The 12505-nt window shown below is 37.7% G+C and overlaps 1 protein-coding gene across 1 annotated transcript in view; it reads left to right on the top strand.

Moving 5' to 3' along the window:
* The window catches only part of TMEM26 (transmembrane protein 26), a 65905-nt gene that overhangs the window by 28744 nt on the left and 24656 nt on the right, over positions 1-12505 (top strand). Inside the window, exons 3-4 of the mRNA XM_004021390.5 lie at positions 873-986; positions 11482-11702. Coding sequence (XP_004021439.1) covers positions 873-986; positions 11482-11702 — 335 coding nt within the window. The remainder of the gene's footprint in view (positions 1-872; positions 987-11481; positions 11703-12505) is intronic.

Below are 12505 nucleotides of genomic sequence, written 5' to 3'. Positions count from 1 at the left end.
CATGGATGTGCAGTGGTGGTTGTGTTTGTGTGTGTGTGTGTGTGTGTGTGTGTGTGTGCACTTCAAATGTATGTTAGCTCTGCAGATTTTTAAAAAAATCAGACTGTTTTTCTAATGAGTTTGTGAAATAATCATTGGCTACACTTACATTTTGAAGTATCTCACCTTTCCTCTCTTATGTACTTTTCTCTTTTCTTTCTCTACCTCAGATTCCCAGCTTCTGGTTGGATTAAAAATCACACATAGTAACATAAAGAAATTTACATGCAAATTGAAAGAATAAGGAGGGGGAAATGCCATTTATTTTAGGTCTGTTGTTAACTTTTCTATAAATCTAAATTGGCTTCTAGAGTGATGTAAAATGTATATGTTGATGGGTAGATATGTTATCATTTTTGGGGGGTTGTTACAGTGCTTAACAGACATGATTGAAAGTAACTGAATTACCTACATTAGCAAAATGGTATTTTAAATAAAGAGGCTCTGAACAAGTAATAAAATCGTTGAATGAATGCTTTGACCAGGATCATACATGCTTTCATTGGTTGTTGGTTTGTTTTATAATTGTTCCATGATTTAAGAAAGGGACCCCAGAGATCAATTCATAAATTCTACAGCTCTCCACAGTGAACTTAGAGCATCTACAGCCTCATAGACTTGTGGGAAAATGAGACATGTATAGTTGATTTTTTTCTCATATTAACTGAAAAGTGTTTTCTACCTCAAGGCTATATTCTGATTTTTGAAAATGTTTATGCATACTACAGAAACTTCACATCTTTGCTCATACTCTGTTAGATACACTGAAGCCATCTTAAGTGCTGCCTACTGTGATATTTTCTGACACATTGCTTTTTAAAAATACTTCTTAGTATTGCAGTGGCCAATCTGGAGGATTGTCACAGAATACCAGCAGAAAAGAAGACTTCAATCAAACTCTCTTGTCAGCTGAACGTACCAACAGAGCAGATGATCTCATTGAGACGGTGAGAGCTTTCTCCTTGTATGGTAAGGGATCTAACAAAGCACCTTTTCACTTGGTGAGAATACCACTTTCTATACCTTTCAGCTCATTCTTCCCTAGGGAAATTCGCCAATTGTTTGGCTCAGAAAGTCACAAGATAATTGTATTTTGAACTATTATTGAACATATTTAACAAGCCTAATGGGCATATATATTTATATGCATTAATAAATATATTTAACTTGCAGTATTAAGGAACCTTTAACACTTAGATCAGATGACCTATGTACAAAGAGAGATACAGACAATTGTGAAGGAATGATATAATGAAAAGATTGGGATCTGCCCAATATATTTTTTTTAAATTAATTTAGTTTTTAATGAAGGATAATTGCTTTACAGAATTTTGTTGTTTTCTATCAAACCTCAACATGAATCAGCCAGAGGAATACATATACTCCCTCCCATCTTCCTCCCCATCCCACCCCTCTAGATTGATATAGAGCCCCTGACTGAGTTTCCTGAGCCATACAGCAAATTCTCCTTGGCTATCTATTTTACATGTGATAATGTAAGTTTCGATGTTACTCTTTCCATACATCTCACCCTCACCTCCCATCTCCCTATGTCCATAACTCTATTCTCCATATCTGTTTCTCCATTGCTGTCCTATAAATAAATTCTTCAGTACAATTTTTCTAGATTCTATATATATGCATTAGAATATGATATTTATCTTTCTCTTTCTGAATTACTTCACTCTGTATAATAGGTTCCAAGTTCATCCACCTCATTATAACTGACTCAAATGTGTTTCTTTTGTGGCTGAGCAATATTCCACTGTGTATATGTACCACAACTTCTTCATCTGTCCATGGACATCTTGGTTGCTTCCATGTTCTAGCTACTGTAAACAGTGCTGCAGTGAACATGCGTCTTTTTCAGTTTGGGCTTCCTCAGGGTATATGCCTAGGAATGAGATTGCTCGGTCATATGGTGGCTTTATTTCTAGTTTTCTAAGGAATCTCCATATCATCTTCCATAGTGGCTGTATCAATTTACATTCCCACCAACAGTGCAAGAGCATTCCCTTTTCTCCACACCCTCTCCAGCATTTATTGTTTGTAGACTTTTTGATGATGGCCATTCTGACCAGTGTGAGGTGATATCTCCTTGTAGTTTTGATTTGCATTTCTCTAATAATGAGGGATGTTGAGCATCTTTTCATGTGTTTGTTAGCTATCTGTATGTCCTCTTTGGAGAAATGTCTGTTTAGGTCTTTTTCCCATTTTATGCTTGGGTTGTTTGTTTTTCTGGGATTGAGTTGTATGGGCTTCTTGTATATTTTGGAAAGTAATCCTTTGTCAGTTTCATTTGCTATTATTTTCTCCCATTCTGAGGGCTGTCTTTTTACCTTGCTTAGTTTCCTCAGCTGTGCAAAAACTTTCAAGTTTAATCAGGTCCCACTTGTCTACTTCAGTTTTTATTTCCGTTACTCTAGGAGGTGGGTCATAGAGGATCTTGCTTTGATTTATGTAGTTGAGTGTTCTGCATATGTTTTCCTCTAAGAGTCTTTATAGTTTCTGGTCTCATGTTTAGATCTTTAATCCCTTTTAAGTTTATCTTTGTGTATGGTGTTAGAAAGTGTTCTAATATCATTCTTTTACATGCAGCTGTCTAGTTTTCCCAGCACCATTTATTGAAGAGGCTGTCTTTGCCCCATTGTATATTCTTGCCTCCTTGGTCAAAAATAAGGTATCCATAGGTGCATGGGTTTATTTATGGGCTTTCTTTCTTGTCCCATTGGTCTATATTTCTGTTTTTGTGCCAGGACCATACTGTCTTGATGACTGTAGCTTTGTAGTATAACCTGAAATCAAGAAGGTTGATTCCTCCAGCTCCATTATTCTTTCTCAAGACTGCTTTGGCTATCTGGGGTCTTTTATGTTTCCATATAAATTGTGAAATTTTTGTTCTAGTTCTGTGAAAAATGCCATTGATAATTTGATAAGGATCACATTGAATCTGTAGATTGCATTTGGTAGTATAGTCATTTTCACAATATTAATTCTTCCTACCCAAGACCATGGAGTATCTCTCCATCTGTTTATGTCATTTTTGATATCTTTCATTAGTGTTTTATAATTTTCTGTGTACAATTCTTTTGTCTCCTTAGATAAGCTTATTCCTAGATATTTAATTCTTTTTGTTGCAGTGGTGAATGGGATTGATACCTTAATTTCTCTTTCTGATTTTTCATTGTTAGCATATAGATATGCAAGTGATTTCTGTGTATTGATTTTGTATCCTGAAACTTTGCTAAATGCACTGATTAGCTCTAGTAATTTTCTGATACTATCTTTAGGGTTTTCTATGTACAGTATCATGTCATTTACAAACAGTGAAAGCTTTACTTCTTTTCCAATCTGGTTGCTGTAGCTAGGACTTCCCAGAACTATGTTGAATAATAGTGGCGAAAGTGTACACCCTTGTCTTGTTCCTGATCTTAGGGGGAATGCTTTCAGTTTTTCACCACTGAGAATAATGTTTGCTATAGGCCTATCATATATGGCCTTTACTATGTTGAGGTAGGTTCCTTCTATGCCCATTTTTTGAAGAGTTTTAATCATAAATGGGTGCTGAATTTTGTCAAAGGCTTTTTCTGCATCTATTGAGATGATCATATGGTTTTTATCTTTCAATTTGTTAATATGGTGTATCACATTGATTGACTTCTGTATATTGAAGAATCCTTGCATCCCTGAAATAAACCCAATTTGATCATAGTGTATGAGCCTTCTGATGTGTTGCTGAATTCTGTTTGCTAAAATTTTGTTAAGGATTTTTGCATCTATCTTTATCAGTGATATTGGCCTGGAGTTTTCTTTTTTTGTGTTGTCTTTATCTGGTTTTGGTATCAGGGTGATGGTGGCCTCGTAGAATGAGTTTGGAAGTGTTCTTTCCTCTGCAATTTTTTAAAAGAGTTTTAGAAGGATAGGCATTAGCTCTTCTCTAAGTATTTGATAGAATTCTCCTGTGAAGCCCTCTGGTCCTGGACTTTTGTTTCTTTGGCAGATTTTTAATCAAAGCTTCCATTTCAATGCTTGCAGTTGGGTTGTTCATAATTTCTATTTCTTCCTGGTTCAGTCTTGGAAGATTGAACTTTTATAACACTCTATCCATTTCTTCCAGGTTATCCATTTTATTGCCATATAGTTATTCATAACCGTCTCTTATAATCCTTTGTATTTCTGCATTGTCTGTTGTAACCTCTCCTTTTTCATTTCTAATTTTGTTGATTTGATTCTTCTCTCTTTTCTTCTTGATGAGTCTGGCTAAAGATTTGTCAATTGTGTTTATCTTCTCAAAGAAACATCTTTAAGTTTTATTAATCTTTAATAGTGTTTCATTCTTTCTTTTTCATTATTTCTGCTCTGATCTTTATAATTTCTTTCCTTCTACTAATTTTGGGTTTTTGTTTTTTGATTGTTGTTGTTCTTCTTTTTCCAGTGGTTTTAGGTGTAAAGTTAGGTTGTCTATTCAGTGTTTTTCTTGTTTCTTGAGGTAGGATTATGTTGCTATAAACTTCCTCTTTAGAACTGATTTTCCTGCATTTCATAGGTTTTGAGTTGTCATGATTTATTGTTATTTGTTTCTAGAAATTTTTTGATTTCCCTTTTGATTTCTTCTGTAATCTGTTCATTATTTTTTAATGTGTTGTTTAATCTCCATGTGTTTGTGTTTCTTACAGCTTTTTTCTTGTAATTGACATCTAGCTTCATAGCACTGTGGTTGGAGAAGATGCTTGATACGATTTCAATTTTTTTAAATAACTGAGGTTTGATCTTGATTTGACTCAAGATGTGGTCTATCCTGGAGAATGTTCCATGTGCACTTGAGAAGGTATTCTGCATTTTGATGGAACGTCTTGAAGATATCAATGAGATCCATCTCATCTAATGTATTGTTAAAGACTTGTGTTTTCTTATTAATTTTCTGTTTTGATGATCTGTCCATTGGTGTGAGAGGGGTGTTAAAATCTCCTACTATTATTGTGTTACTGTCAATTTCTCCTTTTATGTCTGTTAGTATTAAGGTGCTCCTATGTTGGGTGCATAGATATTTACCAATGTTCTGTCTTCCTCTTGGACTGATCCTTTGATCGCTATGTAGTGTCCTTCCTTGTAGCTTGTAATCTTTAAGGTCTATTTTGTCTGATATGAGGATTGCTACTCCAGCTTTCCTTTGCTTCCCATTTGCATGGAATATATATTTTTTTCCATCCTCTCACTTTCAGTCTATATGTGTCCTTAGGTCAGATGTGGTTTTCTTGTAGACAGAATATAAATGGGTCTTGTTTTTGTAGCCATTCAGCCAGTCTGTGTCTTTTGCTTGGAGCATTTAATCCATTTATATTTAAAGTAATTATTGATATATATGTTCCTATTGCCATTTTCTTAATTCTTTGGGGTTGGTTTTGTAGATCTTTTTTCTTCTCTTGTGTTTCTTGACTATATAATTCCATTTAACATTTGTTGTAAAGTTGGTTTCCTGGTACTGAATTCTCAACTTTTGCTTATCTGAAAAGCTTTTTATTTCTCCATCAATTTTGAATGAGATCCTTGCTGGGTACAGTAATCTTGGTTGTAGATTTTTCCCTTTCAGTGCTTTTAATATATCCTGCCATTCCCTTCTGGCCTGCAGAGTTTCTGCTGAAAGATCAGCTGTTAAGCATATGGGGTTTCCCTTGTATGTTACTGGTTGCTTCTCCCTTGCTGTTTTTAATATTCTTTCTTTGTGTTTAGTCTTTGTTAGTTTGATTAGTATGTGTCTTGGCGTGTTTCTCCTTGGGTTTATCCTATATGGGACTCTTTGTACCTCTTGGCTATTTCCTTTTCCATGTTGGGGAAATTTTCAACCATAATCTCTTCAAAAATTTTCTCATATCCTTTCTTTTTCTCTTCTTCTTCTGAAAACCCTATAATTTGAATGTTTGTGTGTTTGGTATTGTCTCAGAGGTCTGAGACTATCCTCAGTTCTTTTCATTCCCTTTACTTTGCTCTGCTCTTCAGAAGTTATTTCCACCATTTTATCTTCCAGCTCACTGATTTGTTCTTCTGCTTCAGATATGCTGCTAGTGATTCCTTCTAGAGTATTTTTAATTTTGGTTATTGTGTTGTCTCTTATGTTTTTTCTTTAATTCTTCTAGGTCTTTGTTAATTGATTCTTCCATTTTCTCCATTTTAAGGTTTTTTTATCATCTTTAGTTTCATTATTCTGAATTCTTTTTCAGGTAGTTTGCCTGTTTCCTCTTCATTTATTTGGATTTTGTGTTTCTAGTTTTTTCCTTTATTTGTGTAGTATTTCTCTGCCTTCTCATTATTTATTTATTTATTTTTTAACTTATTGTGTTTAAGGTCTCCTTTTCCCAGGCTTCAAGAAAAGTTGAATTCCTTCCTTGAAGAAAGTTGGATTCTATTTTCCTTTTGGTTTCTGCTCTCCTAACATTGGTCCAGTGGCTTGTGTAATCTTCATATAGGGTGAGATTTGTGTTGAGTTTTTGTTTGTTTTTCCTCTGATGGGCAAGGCTGAGTGAGGTGGTACTCCTGTCTGCTGATGATTTGGTTTGTATTTTTTGTTTTTTCATTGTTTAGATGAGGCATTCTGCACAGGGTGCTACTGGTGGTTGGGTGATGCTGGGTCTGGTATTCAAGTGATTTCATTTGTGTGAGTTCTCACTATTTGATACTCCCTAGGGTTAGTTCTCTGGTAGTCTAGGGTCTTGGAGTCAGTGTTCCCACTCCAAAGGCTCAGAGCTTGATCTCTGGTCAGGAGCAAAGATTCCACAAGTGGTTTGTTATGGCATTAAGTAAGATTAAAACAAATATCCAAAAATGAGAAACCAGAGATGAACCCCAGACAAATGGTAGTTACAGAATCAGACAAATAATAATTAAAATAATGGAATATACATATACACCCATGAGAAAAGTCAAAACAGTCCAACAAAAATAAAGTACAGTAGATTGACCCAGCAAACAAAGGAAATCAAAAATTATATTTACTACTTAAGAACAAAACTAAGGAAAGCACAAACTGGAAAGCAAAATTAAAGCAAGGTGCCAAGTGGGGAATAAAGCAGTGAGAGCAAAACTAACAAATATGTTGAGAGGAAAGGAATGAAAGGAAAAAAAAAGAAAGAATAGATATGCAAATTTAAATAGACATGGATGGAGGAGATTTACTACATTAAAGATTACAGAGAAAATAAAAGGAAACGCCTCAGAACTGCAAAAGCCCCATGTAGAGGCAGAGGTTTATAACAACAATAAAAAGTGTGACTGAATGTACATGTATACATATACACCCATAAGAAAAATAAAAATAGTTCAGCAAAAATAAAGTACAATATATTGACCTGGCAAACTAAGGAAACCAAAAATTATATCTACCAGAACAAAACTAACTAAAGCAAAAACTGGAAAACAAAACTAAAGCAAGGTGCCAACTGGGGAATAAAGCAATGAAAATGAAACTAACAAATATGTTGAGAGGAAAGGAGAGAAAGAAAAGAATGAAAGAATAGATGTGCAAAGTTAGACAGAGGTAGATAAGGAAGATTTATATTTGTTAAAGATTAACTGCAAGGGGAAAAGAACAGTAGGAAAAGCCAACAAAAGAATAAATGTAGAAAAAATACTGTTTAAAAACTAAAAATTAAAATTAAAAAAAGAGAAACAAAAAATAAAAAAGGAAAACTCCACAGAACTGCAAAAGCCCAACATAAAGGCAGAGGTTTATAACAACAATAAAAAATGTCACTGAGAAAAAAAAAAAAAAAGCTGGAAGCCTAATTGGATTTCATAGTGCCAATAAAATTGACAACTACAACAGAGGGGGGAAAATGGGGGAAAAATCTAAAAGAATCGAAAGAACAAGTCAAAAAATAAGAATAAATAAGAATAATAAATGTTTTCCTTGAGTCACTGCAGTCAGAGTCCTTTTCCTCACTGGGAGACACAGTCCACCTTACCTCCCTAGAATGCCCTCCAACACCGTGCTTGCTGATCTCTGGACCTGCTGTGGGGGCTGCTCAGATTCTGCTCTGGTCCTACTCTTGTGTATTCTTGCCTCCAATGTCTGCGGCTATCAGAACTAGTGAGTTTTCTTTTGTGGGAGCTCTCAATGACCTTTTATATATTCCACAGGCACACAGTCTGCCTAGTTGATTATGTGGATTTAATCTGCAACTTGTACAGCTGGTGGGAAGGTTTTTGGGTCTTCTTCCTTAGCCACACTGCCCCTGGGGTTCGATTGTGGTTTTTATTTCCACCTCTACATGTGGGTTGTCCACTGGGGTTTGCTCCTGAGCCTGCCCTGGAGGACTTGGGTTTGCCCCTGTGAGGGCCAGGTGTGGAGGTGGCAGCTGCTTGGGTTGCAGGGGTTCTGGCAGCACCAGGTACTCAGGGGAGTTGGAGGGTAGGACAGCAGGAAATACAGTACTCTAGAAGCGTATGGCAACCAGTATTGGCCAATACGCTCCAGTATTCTTGCCTGGAGAACACCCCTGTCTGTCAGAGAAGCCTGGCAGGCCGCAGTCTACAGCGTTGCAAAGAGTCAGACAGCCAAAGTGAACCTGTGTGCATAGACACAAGACTCTTTTTTGCCTGTGGCTCCTCTGCCCCAGTGAGAGCTGAGCATGAAGGTGGCACCACTGCTTGTCTTGTGGGGACCCTGGCAGTGCCAAGTGTGCAGGAACATGGACTGCCTCCGCCACAGGAGTTATGGCCCTATCAGAGTCTGTTTCCAAGCCTCTTGTAGCTGGCGATCGATCAGAAGGCCTCTTTGGCCAGTCTTTCTCTGTAGCTCCAACCATTGAGGTACTTAGAAGGCTCCCTTGCCTGGGGTCCTCCTCTGTAGTTCAGTGCATCAGGCACATAGAGAGGGGCCCCCTGGCTGGAGTCCTACTCTAGACTGGCACATCAGTCACTTAAAAGAGCACCCTCCGTGGGGTCCTACTCTGTAGTTCAGTGCACTAGGCTTTAGAATGGGCCAGCATCTCTACTGTTCAGCTGCGAATGCTGGCTTGTGGGGAGAGAGAGGCTACGGTGATGGCTCCACCCGCTAAGCATGACTCAGCAGCATCGCCTTGCTTACATGGCTGCCTGGCTTTCCTCTACTGGCATTTCCCATCAGGATCTCCTCCCTCACATACCCTCACTCCATCTTTCTCAGTCAACAGCAGTCCTTGCCCTGGGGTTGCTCCACAATCCCTAAACTCCAGCTCCCAGCTGCTGCGCATTCGGGCGGACCAGCATCCCTGTCTGGGGTATGTATGGCTGCAGCAAGGACTGTCTGATTCTCTTTCCATTTAGGCTACCACAGATCAGCTGTTTCACTCTCAGCCTTAAATGTTTCTCCTCTGACTCAGACAGTTGCCCCTGTGGGGATTGGGTGACCCCTGCTTCAGTTCCCCCATCCCCTGAGGGCAGGTCCCATCCTACTAACACTCCTGTTTCTGCCCCTACTTCGTTCATCCTACTGAGTTTTGCATGGTTCTGTATATTCTTTTCCTCTTGTCAGGCACTCCTGTCCGCTCTCAGCTGGTGCTCTGCGTGCACTTCTGTGTCTGAAAGTGTATTTGTGATATAGCCATGGAGAGAGATGTACTGTCCACTTACTCCTCTGCCTTCTTGATCTCCTCTGCCCTTTATATTTTTAGGTGCTTATATTGACAATAGGGAAGGTTTTCAGCCAAAATAGAATCTCTTCTTTGTTCTCCCCATGTTTGATATTTGGCAAACTAACTATGGCCTATGAGAGACTCAAGACCAAGGCCCCTTTCAATGAACCATGTTTTCAATAGTAAGATAGGCTATTGATTCTATTGAACTTAACAGAACCTAGTTTTGGGTTCTAATTCAACCTTCAATCACAGCTTACTCATGTCACTTTGAACAAATCAATCTCACCATCTCTCAGTTCATCATCTGGTAATTGAAAACATTAATATTTACCCTGCTAGCATACATTCCTATAGCCTAGGTGGCTCAGTGGTAAAGAGGAGTGCCAAGCAGGAGACACAGGTTCAATCCCTGTGTCAGGAAGATCCCCTGGAGAAGGAAATGGCAAACCACTCCAGTATTCTTGCTTAGGAAATTCCATGGACAGAGGAACCTGGTGGTCTACATTCCATGGGGTTGTGAAAGAGTCAGACATGATTTAGCAACTAAACAGCAACTACTACAACACGCATCCTGTAAGAATCAAATAAGATGTTTGGAAAGACTCATGAGTGTTTCCCTGGTGGCGCAGTGGTAAAGAGTCCTCCTGCCAGCACAGGAGCCATGGGTTTGATCTCTGGGTAGGGAAGATGCCCTGGAGGAAAAAATGGTAACCCACTCCAGTATTCTTGCCTGGAAAATCCCATGGACCAAGGAGGCTGGAGGACGACAGTCCATGGAGTCTCAAGGGCGTCAGACATGACTTAGGGACTAAACATCAGCAATGGGAAGAGTCGTAGAAGACATATAATGAAATGTGCAAGTGAAAGATTATTGATCTTCTTGCATGGCTTCAATCAGATTAGCATACAGACGTATTTTTCTCTCCCGTCACCTTTACATATGACCTCAGCAAGTGATCAAGAGGGGTAAATTAATTTGTAGAAATATAGTTAAGTCACTTGTATAAGTCAGTTGGAATCACTGTCCATCCACTTGGAGAGCTACACCCCTGTAGTCCTTAGAAGATCATAACCTATAAGGCCAATAAGATATTGAACACTAGATGTTAAGTGGGCAAGAGATAGTATTTGGAATACATGAATGGGATGGAAATTTTCTCCAGAGTCCAAGAATAAGGGCAGAAGAAATTTGGTTGCTTGCTTATATTTAATAATAAATGTTCAGAATAAAAATAACCTTATAATTCTTCTGTTTCTTTTAGGTAATAAACATTATATATTTTCTCCTTTGAAAATTTAAAAAATAAAAAACTAAAAAAAAAAAAAAAGAAAGAAATTCTAACGCTAAAAAAAAAAAAAAAAAAAAAAAATCAAAGGAGAAGGTCTGTACCATGCTGAAAATATTACCGGATTAGTAAATTCAAATTTGAAATCTATAAAAATATAGGAATTTTAAAATTTTAATATGGAATTTAAAAAATGTTGTGATATGTTATACTTATTACAGAGACTGATGAAATAATATGAGAAATTGTCTGTGAAAAGTTACAAAATTAGCATTTAAAATATAAGTACAACCTCACTAGTAAGTAAAACATTTAAATTACTTTCAGTTATAAGGCTGCCCCATTTTAAAGAGACATTAGCATTTTTTCTTTTTTAAAAGACTGTTCAGCTAAAAAGAGTTTTACTTTCTTTAGTAAATGAAGAATTATTTTCTGGAAATGCTCTTCCACAAAAGCTGACTCTTCATTGAAAACCATGGTGAAAAAGGCCTTTCTAAAGTTCTAGTTCATAACTCCTCTGTCTGCATAACATTTCTGTTAAACAGGCCAAAGTTTTTGTAAATAACTTATCTACAGTATGTGAGAAAGTCTGGACTTTGGGACTCCATCAGACATTCCTTCTAATGCTAATAATTGGAAGATGGCTTCTCCCCATTGGAAGTGGGATCACTCGGGATCAACTCTCTCAACTTCTCCTTATGTTTGTGGGGACAGCTGCTGACATATTGGAATTCACAAGTGAGACCCTGGAAGAAGAAAATGTGAGGTAAGTAGGCCCTGCAATGAAAAGACCTTTTCAAGGTCAGGCCCACACACCTGCTTTTTTGTTCTATTATTTATATTTTGCATTAATAAAGCTTTTTCAGTATATCATATATTCAGTGGTAGAATCATAGAATTTGTTGCTGTTCAGGTATATATTAACCAGTACCCCAATGTGCACACACACACATACACACACATATATACATGTATACACGTATCTGGGTTTCCTATATGGCTCTAGTGGTAAAGAACCCGCATACCAATGCAGGAGACATAACAGATGCCCTTTCGATCCTTTGCTGGGGAAGATCCCCTGGCTAAGGACACAGCAATCCACTCCAGTCTTCCTTACCTGGAGAATCCCATGGACAGAGGAGCGTGGCAGGCTATAGTCCATCGGGTTGTAAAGAGTTGCACATGACTGAAGGGATCCAGCATGCACGCATGCATATACATATATATATATATAATTGTATGTATCACATACATGTGCTATGTACATATGTAGAAGTTGTATATGAATATGTAAATAAAGTTGTATGTGTGTGTTAGTCACTCAGTTGTGTCTGACTGAATACGTAAAGGATGTTGCTGCTACAGAAAAAAGGCCGATAATATTTTGCATGGGTAAGAACAGAGAAGCTCTGCCTATTTGCATGACCACGAAGCGATGGTTACTTGAAAACCATCCCTGGCTCCCCTTTCACATTTTCAAGTGTCCAGGAATGTAGGCAATCTTAAATGTCTCTTGCAGAGCAGAGCTACTATTCCAGGAAAGCACCTCAAGGAGGCATGGAGGACTCT

The sequence above is a fragment of the Ovis aries genome, chromosome 25 (assembly GCF_016772045.2).
Source record: "Ovis aries strain OAR_USU_Benz2616 breed Rambouillet chromosome 25, ARS-UI_Ramb_v3.0, whole genome shotgun sequence".
Classification (NCBI taxonomy): Eukaryota; Metazoa; Chordata; class Mammalia; order Artiodactyla; family Bovidae; genus Ovis; species Ovis aries.
The sequence above is the reverse complement of the archived record's forward strand: the minus strand, read 5'-3'. Positions and strand labels throughout refer to the sequence as shown.